Source organism: Parus major, chromosome 4 (genome assembly GCF_001522545.3).
Source record: "Parus major isolate Abel chromosome 4, Parus_major1.1, whole genome shotgun sequence".
In the NCBI taxonomy this organism is placed as follows: domain Eukaryota; kingdom Metazoa; phylum Chordata; class Aves; order Passeriformes; family Paridae; genus Parus; species Parus major.
In genome coordinates, this window is record NC_031771.1 from 1,566,188 (window position 1) to 1,587,127 (window position 20,940).

Below are 20,940 nucleotides of genomic sequence, written 5' to 3' on the forward strand. Positions count from 1 at the left end.
GAAGTGAAGAAGAAGGCTGCCTTTATCACTCCAGTGCCGGGAGGGGTAGGACCTATGACTGTTGCCATGCTTCTGAAGAACACACTCCTGGTCACTAAAAAGCTCATTTACTAGAGCAAACGGGTTACCTTGGAAGAGGAATCTGAGCTGGTCTATTTATTGATACACAAAACGTTTATTTTTTACTACAAATATATTTATTTCTACATTGTATTTATTTTTTCATGTCAAATATGTTAAATCTGATGGTTTATAAAATGTTCAAATACTTTGTGTTACCTCCTACTGACTTATTGTCAGCGAAAACAAACTTGGAGAATGCAGCCTACGCAGGTATGTTGGTGGTGGTGGTCAACTGTGTTTTTGAGAATGAAAAATGGAGCATAAATTACAACTGTACCTAGGTATTGGGGCAGTTATCAAGACCTTGCAAACACTTGGGAGCTGTTCAAACAATTTAAAAACTAAGACATGCCAGATATCTTTTAAATACATGGTTTGGGTTCTGAGGTCACTAAGCACTCTGGATGTAGTTCAGAGTCCTTAAATGTATTTTTTTTGAACACTTAGAGCCAGCAGTGGCCAGGCAGTGATGTTGACATAAATACAAATGTTCAGTAAACGTTTTAAAACAGTCAAATAATCTTGAATGCTGGTGAAATTCTGGCTTTAAACATCTGCAAGAGGTAAGCCTGAATAAGTAGCTAGAGTTGAGCCTGGAATTAATTTTGTTTCCATATCTGGACAAATTGTTTTGGTGCATAATGCCCCCATCTCACAAAACCCTTTGAACCTCAACACTGAATTTGATGGAAATTGAACGGAATGCATTTAAATTGAATGGAATTGAGTGCAATGTAGTTAAAATTACTATGTACCTACAACTTATGTAGCGCAGCAGAAGATGAAGAGGAGGAAAAGAAAACCAAAACTTTATCCCTGATAAAATATTTGTGTTGGAACTTTAAGCCATTTAACTATTCTCTTATTTTTTGAAACTGCATGAGGAGGGCGTTTTTCAGTCCATGTTGCAAACCTTGGCTTCAATGGCCACAATATTTTGCTGGCTAGAGAAGAGCATATGGGATAAGATCAATATGTTCCCATTCCCAAATGTTGGTTCCTGGGTGGATCTAAAACGGTCCTATGCAGTGTAAAAGTTGTTAGTGGAGTTGACTGCTGAGATGCCAGGTGGGCTGAGTGTGCGCACTGGTGACATTACCACTGATGGCAGTGGTGGCAGGTTCGGCTGGGATTACTGATTGATTTTCATCAGGAGCCTTAGGTGTTTGCCAGTGGGCCAGAGATGGCTGGAAAGGGGAAGGAAAAAGACTGTGGCTGAGTTCTACTGCCGTTCGAAGGGAATAGGAAAATTAAAGGGGAAAATGCTGTGATGAAGAAGTCAAGGTGGAGCATTGTTTCTGTGCTGACTGTTCTTGTGATGGACTTTGAGAGTTTGCTTTAGCACGGTCTTCGCAGAAGTTTGACAGGATTATTACTGAATATGTAATGCCAATGGTGCAGACACTTGCTTGTCTTTTCAAATGTAAGTGGTAATATAAATTTATGTGGTAATACAAGTGGTAGGAGGATTAAGGCACCTATGGAGACTGTACTTGGACTGATCAGCCCGTGACTGAAAGATGGAATAAAACTCGCTCACTGTTACCTTGGTCTTGCTGGAGGGTGTTGATGTGGTTTGGGGCATGGTTGTGTTCTTCCTCTGTTTACTGTGTGTTGGAAGCACAGCGAGGGGGGAGACCCTGCTGGTTCAGACCCTGCTGTGTCCATCTGTTTGCACTGCTGTTTGTTTTATTTGATTTGACTCTGATCATCTCTGTGTTTTTTGGCCGAGTAACCATTTATGGCACTGTGCTTGTGTCCCTCGAGCGAGCCTGCCTTTGTCATGCCCTACCAGCAGGTCACCGTGCATCACGAGCCTTTTCCCTTTCTCCTGTGGTGGCTGGCTCGGCATTACAGCCCAGCCAGCGAGGCCTGGGCTTGGCTCCACAGCACACTGTCTGCAGAGCTGCTGGAGGCATCTGTGAGAGTGCTCTCCGCTGGGAGAACATCCAGAAGGAGCATCCAGAGGGAAGGGCCCATTAGACAAGCCAAAAGGCAGGCTGGTGTGCCCGACCTGGTCAAGGTTTGTCCAAGGACAAATGCCCTGAGGCAGGCGGAGCACGGCCTTGCCCACTGCAGCCTCGTCCTGGGCCTACCGCACCCATTGCGTTGCCTCATGGCAAAGCCTCCTCTCGGATTCGGGCCAGATTAAGCTGCCATTGTGCAGCTGAGTGTTGAAAGCAAGGCTCACGAGCCTCATTCCTGCTTGGGACTGAGAGCAGAGGTGAGCCAGGTAGGCATAAACACTCCTGTCTGTCCAGGGAGTGTGCAAGTTGCACTCAATCAGTGTGCAGGCATGCAGTAATTCAGGATAGCAAAGGAAGGGAAAAGCCTCCTGGAATGCAGTCCACGAGCAGGAAAACGCGTAATTAAAATATGCATAACTAGCTTGTGTTTTTCCCTTAACACGTGAAGTGGTTAGATGTAATCCTACAGATGGCTGAGGAGAACGTGGTGGAGGGGAAGGACTTCAGCCAAGCAGAGTTACTGGGGCACTTACTGGAAGACTTTTGGTTTTAAAATATAAAAATTGTGAAATGTTTTTGTTGCTTGGAGCTCACAGTTGAGGAAGTGAGAGTTGTTGCTGAGGTGAAGTATGTAGCTCTCCCTTGGTCAGTCAGGTTGTTGATGTCTCTGTGCGTTCCTGAACTGGGTTTTTCCAATTACCTGCTCTAGTCTGGGCAAATCAGTACCCTTGAGAGAGACCAGTCCTACTTGTTCCAAGCTGCCTGTGACCAAGGAGGCTGGACAAAGGAGCGTTTGGAGCTGTGGAGAGTGGTTTAGTACAAGAAGCATGTTTGGCAGGTCTGTTCTAGAGACCCTGCAAACGCTTTATGTGAAAAGTATGATTGTTCGTGTTAAGCACAGTCACTTCTTGGAGAGGCTGAGATAGGCTTTTCTGGCAGAAATGAGGGGATCTACTGCTATAGGAGGCAACAGTTTACCTGCTCTTTCAGTCTGTGTTTCCTCAGTGCTTGTGCCTGGCCAGCTCTGGGCTCGTGCCCCGTGGCTCCAGCCAGCAGTCCCAGGCCTCGCACCGGCCAGTGGGCTGCCTTGCTTCCAGGGCTGTGCGCTGCCAGGCTGAACGGAAAGTGATTAGCACAGCCCTCAGGCTTGCAGGGCCTGGGATCAAAGGGCTCCCGCTGGCAGTCACTGATGAAGAACATCATCCATTATCTTTGTGTCCGATCGCTTCCTAATCTCGGCACTAGCTGTACCCGAAGTTCCTCCTCTGGATGGCCGGCATCGAGGGACAGGGAGGACCTTGGGAGGAGCGCTGGCAGAGCAGGGACTGCTGCTCTGCACTCTGAACTCCAGTGGAGCATCCTGAGGGTGAATAACCTCCTGGAAGTAATAGAAGACCTACATTGTGAAGGGGAAGGAAGGACCACATTTTCACATCCTGGGTTGGTTTTTTTTCCCCCTCACCTTTGTTTAGCTGCTTTTTTGTTCTTCTGCTCTGTCAGATTCCGGGTCTCGCTCTAAAACTGTACCTTTGCGTGCACGATTATGCCCACAGGTAATAGGAAACCAGGGTTTCAAAAGAAAACCTGATGCCATTGCTAGATAATAGCAGTTTCCTAAATAAATGTGTGGTTGCCCTGGGGGTTAGGTTGTTACCAGATGCACCTTTTCTTGATTGGTGAGAACAGGAGATGACGCTTCCTGGCGTATAAGTGCAGGAGAAAACACGGGAGCACAGATAAGCAGAGCGAGCGAGCCACCTGGAAAGAAGACCTGAGAAGGTGTTAAAGCAACTGCCTGCCATGGCATTTGGAATGCTAATCTATATTTTGCTGAAAGGTAGGTTTGGAAGAGGCTTTTCTGTGTTGTGAGGCCCAAGGCTTTGTTGAACACTATTTCTCTCCTTCTGAAGTAGGCGGTGGGGTGGGAGGTGTGCAGAGACATTGAGGAGCAGAGCTACTTCAGCAGTTTGAAACCTGGATGAAATTTTAACTGGTAGGGTATAATTTAGACTCTTTGAAAATAAGCTACTTAAACTGGTAAATAGGTGTAGGGTCATAGTACGTTACATGTATCTGTGTTGTAAATTGTGCAAGATGATAGAATGGAAAACAGGATGGATTTGTATTTGGGAAATTTGCAAGCCATCGTTTGTTGTCCCACAATCATAATTACGCTGTGTCAAAAGGAAGTTTGAGGCAAGAGTGTTTTAAATTAATTGTTGTTGTATTGCTGCCTTCTCTGGGGTTTGTTTGAAGTGCATCTTGTATGAAGTGCTTTCTGGGTGAAATGAACCTTGAATAGATATACTGAGCTTTTCTGTTCCAGTAAGCATCTATTTGCATTACACAGCAGTGGGGGCACTGAGTGAAGAGTCAGCTATTACTGCTTCATCCCTCAGCACAGACTTATGGAATAATTGGACAAAAAACAACACTGAAGGTATTGCTTTTTTGTTCTGTTTGTTTCTGTTAATCTGTCAATTAGGGAAAAAACCCAACCAACAAACTAAAACTTGCAGCAAAATCTGTGATGTTAGCTGCTGCGATGCTGCATCCCTTGGACACTGTTGGATTTGTGAGTTTTATTTGTGAGATCAGCTGATTTCTTCACGGAGCCTTTGAAGCCTCTCTGGAGTAAGAGCTGCCACCCAGCTGGGGTAGGCTCAGCAATGAGCAGCCCAAGGAACATTTAACTCCAGTTCAGTCATAATTTGAAGAAGACATTTTAAGGCTGATGTGGGTTTCTGATGGCAATTTCTGTTACTCTTTCCTGGTGCTTGGTTTCTGTCTGTCCTCAGCACACACCTTAATGCGCAGAAGTGAGAACAAACAGGCACAACTCTGAGCGATGCCTCTGACGAGTTGTTACTCAGTACTTTCTGTCTTCGTTGCAGTTTTGCTTTTGGCTGTTTGGGCTTTCACAGCCCTCCTAAGAGTGCTGGCTCTCTACCTTCTTCCTTTCTCTTTTCTGACTGAAATGTGAACTCGGGCTCTTTTTCCTGCCAACATCTGAGAGCAGAGCTGTGTTTACCCTGCCAGCTGCATTCTAGATGTTACCTGAGATGCTGGTGATGTCATTGCTTTCAGAGAGCCGAGCGATCCGGGAATGAGGTTTTGGCAGGCCAGTAAAGGAGGAGAGGAATCTAACTGCAATACTTCTTAATGTCTCTGGACTTTAAAAGGCATATAAACACACACACAAATCATCTTCTGTCAATTCTAAGTCATCACAGGGTGTCTTCCAACCTTTTTTTAGTTGATCCATAAGGTTTTTGTTATTTTCTTATAACAAGACCAGCTGTTTTATTTTCCTTTCTGATCTCACAGTGGTACAGTGTTGTATATACGTTCATCCATACACACGCTGTATGTGTGGGTTCCTTATATACATACACATATATATATATATATATATACATAAAATATGTTTCCAGACTCATATGCATGTGAAGTCAGTATTTTGATTTTTGACTGCAGTACTTGGGTTTATCAGTGCAGCTCTGTGGTCTGGTGTGCTCTGTCTGTGACACGATGCTTGCAGAGCTGCACACAGCGAGCAGGAGGATAATGAAGCAGGAATACGTTTTTGTGACCCTGTTGGTGTTGTTTCTAGAAAGCAGGAGTGATGGGTCATGTTTCAGCAAAGAGGAGGTTTATTTACAGGGTCACAGCCATGTCTGCAGTAGTCTCTGAACCTTTGTGGCAGCTGGAGATGTGGTAGTCAACTTTATGTCAGCATTTTCTTTCAAGAGAACTCCACTCAAAGATAGAATCAAATTGACAAACACTCAAGCACACATTTACACAGGGAGTTAAAAGTGTATTTTGGTGGACTCCTTACAAAGCCAGTGAACAGTTAATGAACAGCCTTTTCAGAAACAAGATTTCAAAGAAATGCTTAAAAGGGCACCAGAGAAACTCACTGAATCTCCCCAGTTTCCTGAGAGCTTCTATTCCCGTGCACTGTAAGTTCATAGTTAAGATTTACTGCCAGGGCTCAGTTATACTGGGTTCTAAGAACATGAATTCTTGGTTCCATGTCACTGGAGGAACTGGCAGTTTCCTGTGGGACTCAAGTTGTTTAGGGAATTGTTTGTGGAAAACCATTAATTTCTGCTCAGTCTCTTTGCCTGCTATTTATTTACAAGATCTGGCCTTGTTTCCTTCTTTTGTGTCACATAGGCTTCACTTGTCACCAGTGCTGGAGAATTTTGGGCTCAGTGATGAGCTGAGAGGGGGAAAGGTCATGGAGAGGAACTGGGAGCTGGCACGGCATGGACAAAGAACTTTCAGTGATGTTCGGGCTGACGGAGAGCCTTTGTAGCAAAATGGGCAGCCAGGAGTAGGGAAGGACTTGGTTGCACTGGGATGGAAATGGCATCTCTCGATGGCCATCAGCTGGTTCCATGCAGCCAGTAAAGGAGGCCCTGGACCTGGGACTGAGCCCTACCCTGCCTCCCCTTTCCCACTGCTTTTCCTCCCTGGTGCACCATACTTGAGGACTGAGCTGTCATGGTCTTACTGGCTGACTCCTTTTCTTGCCAGTCTGTTAGTTTTGGCAAGCCCAGGCTTCCAAGTACCTGTAGCCTTGATTTCATGTCAGATCTTGCCAGGTGTATCTGTTCAAATGACTCAGTTGCAGGCAGCTGTCAAGTGCTTACACGGCATGTTTCTCTCCCCTCACGTGACATGAAAGGGCACATGGACCTGTTTATTCAACAGCTTGTTCAGTATCTAGGCAGACAGTATGATAGGAATTAACATAATGCTCTGGGGCAGACTGGGAAATCATCCTTTTTGTTTTCAAGACTCATTCTTTCAGAGGTAATTTGTACTTTTGCAACGTCAAAATAATTAGCACACGGAATTTTTGTGTGTAGGCTAAATAGCTCATCTCGCCCACAACGGACCAAGCTGTTCCTCCTGAAGGTGACGAAGGAATGTGTTGGGTTGTCCCAAGTGCTTTCTAGGCAGGCTGCTGCTCCAGTCTGACCTGGGTTTCTAATGACAGCAGCACTCAGGGAAGAGGTTCCCGTACCCGCACAAAGCCAGGTTTCCTGCACATGTGGCTAGGTGGAAGTCTGCCACCTCTCGGCAGCACTGGCGTGAGTGAGGAGGGATTTTTTTGGGATGTGGAAATCCATCTGGTGGAAGTTGAGGTAGAGGTGACTGGGGATTTTGTGCTTCTGGGATGTGAATTTGTACTTTCCTCGTGTTTATTTTCTTTCTTCCCCTCGAGAAAGAGATGGAAATGAAAAACTAAACCTGTTCAATAGACACCTTCTCCGGGTCTAGCAGGAGAGTGGTACTTGGGGCAGTGGGAAATGCTGGCTAAAGACTCCCATTGGAGGGTTATTTTTGGTGTTTTTTCTATTGCACTTGGTGCTGAAATGGTGATCCAAAACAGTTAGTGCCTGAGTATTTGAGGAGGCTCCTGGTAAAAGTGCCAATGCGCCATTGCCTATTTTCTGAAACTCTTCCCTGGTAGCTGTTCTGCAGGTACTTTAGACCTAACCAGAATGGGCTTTTGCAAGTCCCCGGCATCCTGGATCTGCTTGGCACGCTGAGCCCTGCAGCTGTGCTGACCACATGCTTTCCATTGTGCTTTCCTCATCAGAGAACAGTGTAGTGTGCCTGTGCAGCCAGTAGGGTCATCCATCTCCTGTCCCAAAACCTGTCTTGTCTTCACGAGAACTGCCCGTACTTAACTTCTTCCTGAAGTCTGTCCCTCTAAGGCCTGGTCCTTTGCTGACTGTGCTCTTAGCCAACAAGCCTCTGTCTCCAGAGGTTGTCAGCAGCATTCCCAGAGCCAGCCAGAAGAGAGCCAGAGCTGATACTGGAGCTCCTATTTAGCCAGCACCAACTTCCTCCCTTGCATTGTGTTTCCAGGCCCCACAGTGTGCTTTCCACAGGTAACTTTTTCTCAGTGGAAGGATGGATAAGGTGCCCTTTCCTCAGCTATTAGAAGTTGATTCTAAAACAAGACATCCTTCTCCCACCTCTGTAGCTTTTCCCGAGGAAGTGCAGTAAGCCAACATGTCATTTATCAAGCAGACCTGCATTGTCACTTGTTCTCCCCAAGTCTCTTGCTAAGGTGGAAGTCTGATTACTCTGTCAGGTTTGAGAGGCACTGTTCTCAAAGGAACAGTGTTTGATCTGAGTGTCAGTGATAGCATCATGCCTTTTGGGTATCCCAACCACATCATTCACAGCTGAAGCTGAGAGCTGCTCTAGTAAGAGCAGCAGTTTGCCATTGCTTGTCATCTCTGATAAAGCTGCAGAGAGGAGGAAGGAAAAAAAACAAACCCAAAGCCACTTAGAAGAGCACACAAAGGAGACTGCTGCCATTAAATGGCTCAGGCTGGAATTTGGGAATTTAGGGGGTTGGTGCTGCTAATCCTGAGAAGTGTGTGGTGGGATCACAAGCTGCCCTCAAGGGGCTTCTGTTGGTGGCAATGGTTCCATGAGTGTACTATCTCCAGACCTTGATTCAGCACTTAGTCAGAAAGGAAGGGTTCTGCTTGCTGTACCTTTGTTGAGTCACCTTTGTTGAGCAGACCTTGTCACCTTGCTGCAAGATGTTATTTTTCTTGTGGTCATAACTGAAAGCTGGTGTTGGCATGCACTCGGTTAGGAAATCACCTTCAGCTGTCACTGAGGCAGTCCCCTGAAATAGTAAGTCATTGCTTGGACACCCCACCCCACCAGGGATTCCTGTACCTGGGTAGAGAGACCAGTTGGAACAGATGCCTGCTGTGATCGTGAAGCTTTGGAGCTTTCTCCTCACCTGCTGCACCCCTGTTCCTATGACTTCTTTATTCCCATTTGAGCCGCAGTTGAATAGGGGAATAAGGTAGCATTTTCTGTTCAAGAAGTGTGCTTGCTGACCCAGTTGTGTAGAATTTAGAACAAGTTCAGAGCCTTGGTAGCCATGAACCGTGCTTTTGCACAGCAAAACCATCCAGGCAGTCTAGACAGCTTACAGTTGTGTCACGGGACACTCAGCTAACATCAAACCATGGAGAACCATGGCTGCAGAGCTGGCAGGCAGATCAGGAGCACTAGAAATGCAATAGCTTGTCTGGGGATAAGGAAAAGAAAAAGTTAATTAACTCTTCGTTGAATTCAGACTGGGAAGGATACTGAGACTAAGGCAGTGCTCTCAGCATGTCCTGAAGCCCTGCTGTTCCTAGGATTTCTGATTGGATTGCAGGTTGGATAGTGCTGATGTCAGGCTGTGTAGTGTCCCATAGTAATTTCTGTCAATGTTCCTCAAGAGCAAGTGATTGATTTACAGTTGTGCTTTCTCAAAGCTGTGCCTGGCTGGTTCTTTCTGTGCTGCTTTGCTCAGTGCTGACTGAATCAGCTCACGAGACTCTGCACAGTGAATTCACGTGCTGAGTGTTTGCTGCACACAGTGTCTGCTCTGCTCCAGGTGTGAAAATACCTTCAAATGATGTTTTGTCCTTAACATAACATGACTTTATTCTGTTCCACAGTAGATTATACAGAGCAGCCAAAGCTCTTGAAGCTGATGCAGACCTGCCTTGAGGAACACCACAGCTATTGTATCAATGGGCTCTGCGCCTTCCACAGCGAGCTGAGGAAGCCCATATGCAAGTAAGGAACCCTGCTTGTTATCACATCCTTCTTCAAAAATGGCATTGGCATTGATTCTTTATGTGCTGCATGTGCAGCCTCACAGTGTCAGCCAGGTAGCTGCAGGATTAACGTCTGGCACAGTGCTGAGTGCTGTGGCGCCTCAGGACTGCCAACAAGGCTGGAGCACTGTGCTGGTTTGTAAAACTGAGGAAGGGAGAGGGGGACTTCACAGCTTTGTAGGTCACTGCCATGGTGCCATCTCAAATCACAGCTGGTGCTGGAGGAAGTAGTAGAGGAATCAATAGATGTTCACAGTAAGTACTAAGAAGGGAACAGGACCTTCCAACATACCAGCTACAACTCCCTTATTCCACAGCCACCAATCAGGACCACAGTGTCCTTAGAGTTCTCTGGGATGCACAGTGGGCAGCCTTGGCCTTTGGAGACATTACAGCAGCCAAGGATCAGCAGAGCACAGGGCTCTTGGTCCACACCCTGCACGACGAGGGGAGTTAAGACTGCATTGCTGCTGTGCCTGCAGTACTCAAGCTAGCTTGAAACTAGATAAACTGGGATGACTGGTAGTCTTGGTGGAGGGAAGAGGTTCTGAGTGAGCACCAGGCTCAGCCTTTGCTTGTTTAGATGTCTTGTGATTTGTTTAAAACTGATGAAAACTAACACATTTTGAAATAGAAAGCCAAACGAGTCCTGAATAATTTTTGCATGATGTGTATTTATTTTGTAGGTGCCTTGCAGGTTATAATGGAGAGAGGTGTGAACATTTAACACTAAATTCATATGCACATAATTCCTATGAGCGCTACATTGCAGTGGGAATTGGCATAGGAATACTGACAAGCGGAATACTCGCCATCATCTACTACTATGTAAGAAAGAGGTACGGGAAATCTGGAACCTTCTGATTGCATTGGTCTGAATTTCAGCGGGCAGAGTTGTGAGGGCACTGGGATTATGTTTTTGCTTGCTACTAATCTGTGGTATGATCTTAAAGGAACTAACACTCTATACCTGTGATTTCTGATCTGCCAGTGGGGCCAGCGGTGCACGTGTCTGAAACGTGGGGTTCCTCTGGGCTGAGTGAGTGAGTGACTTAGTGGATTAGGTTTTGGCTCTGCGCAGGCTGCTGCAGTTTCAGGTTTGGCTGATACAAATCCCGTGACGGTGTCCGCTTTAGATGCAGGAAACTGAAATCCCCCTACAAAGTGTGCGTGGGCGAGACGGCGTTGTGAGGCGCTGTGCTGGAAGACTCACCGGTTTGCCTGCTGAGGAGCAAGGCCCCCCGCGCCATCGGACAGGTACCCCGGCCTGCCTGACGAGACGAACTCGAGGGAGCGGCAGAGGAGCGCGCCAAGGGAGCTCCCGCAGGACTGACAGGCTCTGTGTGTTGTTGAAGAAAGACTTCCTCTCTTGGGTGAGGGTGGCTCGTGCTCAGGACCGAGCAGCCGAGGACGCTGGCAGGCCTCTCGGCACTGTCCTGTGCCCGGTGCTTGCCGTGGGGAGGACTGGTTGGTTTTAGCTGTTTTCAGTCATTTCAAGTGCTCGTACAGTGTTCTGCTTTGGTCTTTTGTGTCTTTTGTTTGGTTTTGTTTTGTTTTTTTTCTTCTTTTTTCTCCTCTGGAGGATAAGCACCACCTCCCTCACAGTGGAGCTGTGTTCTGGGCATCATGCGCTGACCACAAAGCATTTGGGTTCTGATTTTGGTGTCTGCTGGCTGTGTGTGGATGAACAGCGCTCTCCCAACCCAGCAGTTACCTTTGGTGTGCTGGGCCAAGGATGGGCTTCTGGTGCCATAAAGGACAAAAAATGCTTTGGACCGAGGAAAATGTCTGGGTCTCGAAACCTTCCTTAAATTAGAACATGGAGAGTAGGCAATTCCTGGAAAATTAGACCTTGACACCTCTGGGCATGGCAAGTTCTTACTGTTTTCAGAAGAAAAGTAGCCAGACGCCTTTCTCAACATGGATTATGGAGTGTGCTCGTGACCAAGGCCTCTCCTCTTCCCAAACATCCTGTAGCAGCTCCTCAGTTCCATGGAATTTCAGGTAGAACATTGCCATGCTGCACCCTGATTTCTGCACAAGACTTGAATTGCTAGACAAGCTGGAATTTCATTGTGTAACTTCAATACAGCTTTTCCCAGGAAGCACACTTTCTCTGTTCTGTTTGCACATTATGGGCACAATGTGACCACTCAAATAAGAAAGAAATGATTTTAGGAATTCAGTTCCACCCTGGACTAACAGATTCCATATCGGATGTTTGGTTCTATTCATCTTATCTACAAAGAATTGGGAAGGTACACACATTTGGTTCAAGGAAAAGGGAAGAAAATTGGTTCTGAAGATGGTGGCACTAACTGGGACTTCTCACTGGAGTGTTTGCCAGCGCTGATGCGACTAGAGATGGCTCTCAGAGATTTTCATTTCAGCTGTTGCACATTGTAGGCTCATCTGCTGTGCTCAGCCACCTACCAGAGAAAGGCAGCTGGTGCTTTGAGACCTTGTGGGGCAATGTTGGCTCCTAAATTCAGGTGCCCTGCTGAAAGCGCAGTTTCTTTGTTATGTGAGTTAATTTTCACAACAAGGATGCATGTTGTTTGTTGTAAAAGCTCTCTGTTTGTGAGGCTACGGTGACAATGCTGAAATGTGTATGAAGGGTGGGCTTTGGAAGGGTAAAGGTGTGTGTGTGGCACTCGAATGGTCTGAAGTTCAGGGGGCTTCGCATGTGGGGATCCTGATCAGTACCTGAGCCATCTTTGCTCTGTGATAGCAGTAAATAAAACAGCACATCACACACTGCTTGGAATCCCATGTAACAGAGGGAGCAAGCAGCATATGCACACACAAAAAGGATTGCTGGTGAGCAGTGGATGGACACCAGGCCTCTCCTCTGCACATTGACACCAGCGTTTTCCAACTCTCAGCCTTTTTGTCTTCTTCATCTCCAGTCAGATCTTTGCCTTGTTTGCTCCTTTCCATTCTTCTGACCTTTTCTTAGGTTCCACTGCTTGATAACTTGTGCTCTTCACAGTCTTCAAGTCAGCTCTCAGTAGTGGCCCTAACATTTTCTGTCACACATTGGTGATGAGAGGGCAGTTAGGTGTAAATTAGAATCTGCACATCCTCACAAACAAAACCCACCCTTCACCCATCTCACATGGGAATTTAAAATGTGCACGTTATTAAGAAGACACAAGTGAGAGAACTTTCTCCTTGGTCTCTGGAGAAAATTGTAGAGCTGAATATCCAAAGGATGAAAAGCCTTGGAGCTTTTGTCACATGAGTGCATCTCCCTCTCCCCAGTGCGTTGTCTCTTCCTGCGCTCCTCCACTGCAGTGTTGGATCCACTTCCCGAGGACCAGCCCTTCTCCGTGGCAGAGGCTGTCTTGGAGCAGATGCACCCCCTGCACAACTGCCTCGGGGGGTACTTGTCACAGAAGTTCTGAGCTACTGGACTTCACCTTGCCCAGAGAAAACTGTTGGAGAGAGATGCATTTGGTTTGCATGTCCTCTTGCTGATGTTTGTTATGCCCTTGGTGTACCAGAGGCCAAGCAGGTGCCCTGCAGGATATGCAAGTGCCTCTTCAGTGGTGTTTACTCTGCAGTGAGCCATTTTGTACCTACAGCAGCATACACTGACCTGATTTTTTCAATGTTTAGTTACATATACATGAAAAGGAAGTTCTGCTTGAGGGTCACAATTTAGCAGGAGACTAAATAGCGAAATATTGTTTTGTAGTTGGCTTTCAGGCCCAAGGCAGCTTTGGAAGTGAGAGTTTGCTGATATTTTTCTGCTAGTGGAAGAAAAACTGGAGAGTGAAACACAGATAAGCCCATGCCATGCAGAATGAGACTTTGTGTCGGGGCAGAATGAGAATAAATGGAAAGATGAAGGTGGGAAGAAGGGAAGGAAGGCAGGAAGGAAAAGATGCTTGATTTATCTTAGTTTTCTTTATCCAAGTGGTATCATGGCTTCCAGCACTGGGTTCCTCACCACCTGGGTGCTGTGTGCCCATCCTGCAGAAGCAGAGCCTCAGAGCAGCCCCAGCTGTGTGTGAGGCATGGCTGCAGGACTGACTCACGGTGCAGTTTGGCTGAGGGAACCCAGAGCAGCCCCAGCTGTGTGTGAGGCATGGCTGCAGGACTGACTCACGGTGCAGTTTGGCTGAGGGAACCTGCATGGCCTCAGATCGCTTAAAGGAGTCAGCCCTGCTGAGCCCTGCCTTGATAAGTGACAGATGCTGCCAGCCTGGAATGGTGTGTTGCTGCTTACAGTGCTGAATTTCCTGCAGAACTGGCCCGTCAAAGGATCAGGATCATCTTTCCTAGCTCATTTATCAGGCTCAGACTCTTTCTGTAGTGGTGTAATTAAGAGAGTTGTAAGCTTCTCCTTCCCATTCCAGCTTGCACGTGCCAAAAACTGTCATTTCAAGAGGAGCCCCTGCATTTGTGTGACTTTTAGGCAGGGCTGCCTCAGCTGTGAGGAGCAACAGCTCAGCAGGGCCAAGCTGGACCGGGGTCTTCCTTTCTGAAGGACACAGCACTTGCCCTGTGAATGATCCAGGCTGGTGGAACCACACTGGCTTTTCCTGCAGCACATCTCTCAAGCTGAATTGCCCTTAAGCCACCCAGCCCTGAACCTGCTTCACTGGCATCTGCAGCCACTGTGCAGGTGTGCTGGGCTGCCACTGAACTTCTTCCCTGAGTTCAACTCCCATTTTCTGATCAGGTGTGTGGGTGGCCTGCAGTTTCCCTGATCCCAGCAAGGTCTGCTTCAAACAGTGAGATCTGAGTCTGGGAAAAAGATGGCTTTAAAGACACTACCTTTGGTTTTGCAGGGAAGTGTAAGGAGCTGGATTGATGCTCTGGGTGTGCAGTGTCCCTGTCCTGTGTGCCTGCCAGGGCATGCTGGTGGCTGGCAGGCAGGTGGGAGACAGCTTTTCCTTGGAGATTTTCTCTTATCCGTAGTAACCCACAGTCTATTTGGATAATGACACAGCAGGCCTTCTCCATGCCACTTACAGTAAAAGTGCAAATCTGATTCATGCTGCTGCAGCAGTGCAGTCCTGCCTTGTGTTTGTGTACTAAGAACTAGCTGTGGAACTGCTTACTTCCTAGTGCCTCTCAACTTCAGGCAAGAAAAAGAAACCAAAACAAAACCCCACCCCAACTCTCTCCCCCCTCCAAAAAAAACCCCAAACCAAAAATCAGACCCAAAAAAATAATTTTCCTCTCAGCAGTATCTTAGAGCTTTGTAATTCTTTACACCCATTATATGTGTTATTTCATTTCTGGTTCATGAAATACACTGTAGGTGGCAAAGCATCCCACAAGAATTTGGCAATGTAATTGATTTCACAATTAAGTTCAGAACATCTCCTGTCACCCCTGAAGGTTCCAGTTCTTCATGGATTGCCTTTAGACCATCCCAAGGAAGCAAGGCTTTAAGAATGATGTTCTCTGAAGAACTAAAACAAGGAGGAATTAAAGTCACATGATGGAGAGACATGAAACTTTTTTTAAAAGTAGATCATTCTTCTGTGAGTTCTTTTAAGAAATGGTGCTTGGATAGATCATTAACACAGTAAGTGTTGTGAGAGGGGAAAGACAGGTCAGATTTGGTAAAATGCAGCTTTGGTGACAAACAGCACAAGTTTCTTTTTGAATGTTCATTTCAGTTCTCTCGTGTGATATGAGTGCAGATTTTCTGTTTGTGCTTTAAGTTTTAGAGCTATTCTGAAACGTATCGTGGCAAAGTGTAAGTGTTTGAAACCGGCCATGCTGCAGGATGCAGATAAATCATCTGAGGGCTGGATTCAGTCAGCTCTGGCCTTGTCATAGGCAGGGTGCTGACAGCCCTGCTGATTTCAGAGAGTGCTGGCACAGAACCCAGTGCTGGCTGCCCCACGGTCTGTGTGTCACTGAGCTCTGGTGTGGCTGCTCTTAGCTCTCCCGGGCCTTGCTCGGAGCAGGGGAACGCCTGTAGAGGTCCCTGTTGTACTGCAAATCCAGGACTCCTCCTTTATGACCCAGTTAGGAAGGAAACAAAAAAAAGTGCAGGTAGTCATTAAAATCTCAGTGTAAGTAGTCATTAATTATCATGACAGCAATAAAATCTTGTACTATGACTAGACTTGGGGCTGTTCCTACTCTCGCTGAACTGAGTTGGAAGCAAGAGCAGGTTCTGTGAGAGACCTTGGCAAGCTGGAGGAGGTGTGCAAGGGAGGGAACTGTTCACTGGGCTGGTTTGGGAGCACTGGGCCCTTTTGGCTCTTGGCTGCACAGCTGGGAAGAGCTCACTCTGTGAGGCTGCCGGGGTTGGGAGCTGGGGCACTTGGTCTGAGAGCAGGGTTTGACTTGGTATGAAGCCTGTGGCCTGTGGGCAAGCAAACCTCTAAATGAGAGGTTGCTCAGTCAAATTAAAATTCTACTTCCATTTTTCATAAGTATAAACATAAAAATAGTCTATGAGACACATTTTCACAGACATACTAGGGTTAAAACTGCTTTTGATGCTTATTCTCTGGAGCAGTTTGGGATGAGCTGAGCTTGGTAGTCGAGGTGTGTCTTGCATAGCCACTCTGGGGGAGTTTTCCATTTCATGATTTGGGGGTTTTGCCCTATTGTGAAATTAGAGCCATCTGTGAATGGTCACCTACCTTGGCTCTGGGCTCAGTTTTCTAATTCATAAAAAGGTTAAAGGTATCCAAAGGTGAGGTTTTGATTCCATGTCTAAGACTGAGTCACTTAAATGCTAATTTTTAATCAAAACTTCTTGTTGAATTTATCTGGTGAATATTGGCACAGAAGTTTCCTTGTATAGATCCCCTAGTGGCATTTTTTTATGAAGGCATTTTGTCTTTTAATAAGCAAAAATACAGTTTAGTGCATTTTGGATACCTGATATTCAAATGCCAGGTGTGTTTGCTGGCCAAAATGTGGTGTGGCAGCATTGCCCTTGGCTGAGCCAGCCTGGGGTGCCCAGTATGGGGCAGCCTCCGAGGCAGGGTATGTCTGTGAGCCCAGAGCTGTGTTTCCACACCTGCTGCCTCAGGCCTGAATTGTTGCTGGGAGCTCAGATTTTGGAGCACTCTTGCCATGTGCCAGTTCATCTGCCATCACCTTCAGATTCCCAAGCCGAGGGGGGGACATTACAATCCAGGTACACATCTGCGAGAGCATGTGCCCTGTCGCTCCAAATCTGTTATGCTCTTTGCCTTTTTAGAAATGGTGATTCAGGTTTTTTTGTTTGGGGGGCACAGGGAATGCAAGAGCCCTTCCTTCCTCCTCCTCATCCAAGGCTGTTGTGCAGAGAGGCCTCCCCACAGCTCCCTCTGGCAAACCGCACAGCCAGGCTTGAGACACGAGAGGACAGGGCAAGAATGTCTTTGCAAGCATGTCTGAGTAACTCGGGCAGAGCTAATTTGTTTGACATCATTTCAGTACGTAAGGCTGAGTCCATTTGTGTCCCATTGTTCTGGCAAAGCCCAGGACAAACGGCATTTTATTGATTCCTGCCTCGGTTTGACAGAGCGCGGCAGCGGATTTGGCCGTGAGCACTGTTGTGGGAAGCTGCCTCAATAGGTGCCAGTGCCCAACTCAAAGGCTGTGGGGCAAAGGCTGGGCCTCACAGGGAGCTGTGGCAGCTTGGCCACACGGAGGATCCGAGCTCTTCCCCAGAGTGCAGCCCTGATGTGCCAGCAGCAGCCACATCTGGGCAGGGGAAGCAGGGCGGGATGAGTCAGTGACACGGGGTGGGGGAGCGGAACCTTGAGTTACAGTGCCGTGCCACAACATGCAGGATTGGGCTGAGAATTCTGTGCTTTTCCCCTTCTTTTCACGGCTACGGCATTGCGTGTTCATGGGCGTTCCTGGGGGAGATGCTCTTCAGGAAGGGCAGCTCAAGGAGGGCCTCCGAGTGGCCTTGTCTGTGTTTGTGATTTTTGGGAAGTCAGCATCTCAGGAGTTTTTGGGTGTAAGTCTTTGTAGTTCTGACATGGTGCTTTGGTAGCTTTGTGTGTCAGGATGGATGACTCCTGCAGGGCAGGCTGCTGCTGTCAAAGCAGTGCCCTTCCAGGGCATGCAACTGATGTCCTGAAACACAGGCAGGACTCCCAAGGAACTGAAAGAGAGGAAATTCTCTTGCCCTTTCCCCTTGCCTTATGAATGCTTCTCTTGACTTCCTTGGTGGCATGTTGACGATGTCTCTTGTGCAAATAGATATGAAACTTCTCCCTGGGGCACTTCTCAGCCGTCTCCTGAATTCCTTTCTCCATCACTAACGACGTTTTCCATCAAGATTACAGCGGGAAAAAAATGTTCTCTATGGGCTAGGTGCTCCCCTGTGCGTGAAAAGTGTGTGCAGGAGCCAAGAAACACTAGGAGTTTCTTCCTGATTGTTCCCAAGAAGAATGGAGAGTGACGCAGGGGATGGCATGACCTTACACCAACACACACACACTGCAAGACCTGCACAGAAATGTCTGTGACCTCAGCGTGACAATGAGGAATTTGGGGGTGGTCTGACCCAGCTGGGTGTCCCTTTGCATTCCTCCCTGACCTTTTCCTTCTGGCCCAGTGGTGTTCTTATCAGCCTCATCCTTCCTGGCCTACCCGAAAGAGGTGCCTTCCCACACCAGCAGGTGGTCTCGTGTAATTTGGGTTCCATTTTCAAACTACAGCCTGAAAGGACTTTAAGAGGGTCCAGCAGCATCATATAAGATGGTTCTGAGTAAGGGTTAGTTTGATTGTTTTTTAAGCCATTAAGGATTTGTGAAATGCACCGGCAGAAGGCCTCCACCAAAGGCTTTTCAAGACAATTAATCATGAAGTAGGGCTCTGTGATTTTCCCAATCAGCTCTGGCCTAACTCCAATCCCTGCTGCAGGCTGTAATAAAGCATTTGTTGCCTTCAGTGGGTGCAGGCTCAGGCTGTTTGCACCACCTTCAGACCGGGGGTATTTAGGAGTTTATCGTTTTTGAGTGCTGTGGGATTCTTAAAAATTCCTATTTGTTCGTGCTGGTTTCTTGAGTGAGAAGTACCATGATACATAAGAAGAGCAAGGTGAGAGAAACAAGCCAACGTGACCCTCAGTGACAGCCACTCAGAGATGTAAGTGTGCTTTGAATGGTACTTGAAGGTTAAAAACCCTGGGTGGAGGAGGAAACTCAGGGGCACTTGGCCAGTGTGTGTGTGTTTGTGTGTGTAGGCACAATTTGGGTAAAGCCTGTCCAAATCCTGGGCTGCCACGGGCTTCCTGGGACTGTGCATTGTCCATAATTTCAGTGAATTGAAGTGAGGCTGCTGCCCTCCCTCAGTACAAGTAGTTCTGTGTGTGTGCATTAAAAGAGAACATGACACAGAAGGGAGACGAATTCCCTTTGTCTTCCAAACACTGGAATACATTTGTTTAAGACTGTGCATTGCTTCATTATTTGCACATCCTTCCTTCAGCACTTAAGCTGCGTGCTGAATTCCTATTATACCAAATGATATTTTCTGTGATCATTGTCCAGGTGACATGGAAAAACACGGTCAAATATTGACAGAGGAGCCCTGTATGTGTCAGATAAAAAATCTCCGACTTTAATGTGCATACCACACCTTGTGCTGATGAAGAGCTGAGGCTGTGCCTGAGATATCGGGTGGTTTGGTAATGTTGAACAGCAAGTTTGTCCTTATTTCTCATAAAAATAATCTTTGTTGACCCAGAGCTTGTGTTCATGCAGATCAGTACATGTGCAGAAAGCCCTGCAGAAAACGTTCCATTATCTTTCAAAGGACTCAGGGAAACCCAAACCCCACCAATGTGGGGGAGGGTTGGACCCCCTGTGCCCCCTGCCTTGTCCCTCCTGCAGCCTGTGGCACAGGGGCAGGTCTGTATGCAGAAGGTGCAGATCGGGGCCTGTGAAATCTTTCTCTGCACCAGAGCTCTGGTCCAGTCCTTTCCACATGCAAATTCCCCCAGGGTCTATGGTCCTGTGCAGAATGCAAAAGTGATCATTGGCAGAAATTGCAGTTAATATAAATAAGACAAAATTACAGTTCTGTAGGATTTAGTGTGAGTCACTGCCAAAGAAGTCCAAGTAGAGCTTTCCTCATATCACAGAGAGTGAGATGTTACAAAAGCAGCTTTATCTGTTTCAGGTGACCTGTTAGTTTAGAGGCTTGAGCATGGCTCCTGTCTCTTCTGTAAAGCAGCAAAGAGCTAAACATTGAATTTCACCTGTGCTGAGGGTGAGCAAGCAGCAAAGGGAATAGCACAGATTGTTGGGCTGAGCCTGCTGTGCACCAGGTCTGATGTGTCCCAGGGGAGGCGGGCCCAAGGGACAGAGAGGTCATGGCATGGGAATATAATGACCCGATGGTTTTCCCCTCCTGAATCTCTCTCCGTGGTCATGTTTAAATTTCCCTTCTCCCACAGTATGGATCAGGACTGCAGCACCAGGAACAGGAGCCTGGGAGGCAACAGTGCTGCTCTGGCTCAGCATCCACTGAGGAAATGAAATCCATTACAAGGGCGGGAGTGGAGCACAGGGACAAAAGTAGGAGTCCCTGCCTCTGCACACTTTTGATAAGTTAGAGATGCTGTGCCATCAGACAAACATCCAAAACAGCTACAAGGATGCCATGGGGATCAAAGTGTTACAGACTTTGAAGGTAGTTCAGAGGTGCTGGGTTATGGTAAACCAATGCTTAGTTCATACCTAACACTGCATCTGTACATGGAAAACCAGTCTTGCTCCCAGTGTGATCTCTAGGGGAAGCAGGCAACATTTCAGCAGCCAGCTGAAATTATCCAGAGACTCCTTTGGCCTGACACGCTGCAGAGAAAGTGGAGCCTTCTCTGCCTCTGCTTTGGCTTTTGCTCCTTGCCTCCTTCAGCCCTGCCATCAATAAACAACTGGGGGGAGTTTCGGGTGTTACTAATTTTAAGAAAGTGGTTTTAAGAATGTTTTGCCTCTCCAGAGCTTTCATAACATATAGTAATAGAGGCTTTTGGCAGGAGCAGTAAAGCAAATTGCTCCCACCCTCCGTCAGCATGCGGTAAGCTCTGTGTGTGTGTGAGTGTCCCAGCAGCCACGTGACTGAAAGTCTGAACACGGCACCTGGGAAGCTGGGAATGCCCGTGTGAAGCACGCAGGCTCCGTGTCCTGCACAGAAGCACTGGCCTCTGCTCTCCCACGCTCACTGGGCCCATGATCTCTGCCAACTCATGCAGTTCTCTG

At 47.2% G+C, this 20,940-nt stretch overlaps 1 protein-coding gene across 6 annotated transcripts in view; it reads left to right on the forward strand.

The window, feature by feature from the left end:
- LOC107203094 (methylenetetrahydrofolate dehydrogenase (NADP+ dependent) 2 like) overlaps nucleotides 1–20,940 on the forward strand; it is a 60,836-nt gene that overhangs the window by 22,737 nt on the left and 17,159 nt on the right. For 2 of the 6 annotated variants that reach the window (XM_015624579.3, XM_015624576.3), the window contains one exon: nucleotides 2–1,668. In XM_015624579.3, the coding sequence (XP_015480065.1) occupies nucleotides 2–114 (113 nt within the window). In that variant the 3' untranslated portion in view covers nucleotides 115–1,668. Of the gene's footprint in view, nucleotide 1; nucleotides 1,669–4,440; nucleotides 4,531–9,589; nucleotides 9,711–10,437; nucleotides 10,591–10,887; nucleotides 11,532–20,940 lie in introns of those variants that run through there. The other 4 variants (XM_033513377.1, XM_033513375.1, XM_033513376.1 and 1 more) reach the window with 4 other exon arrangements.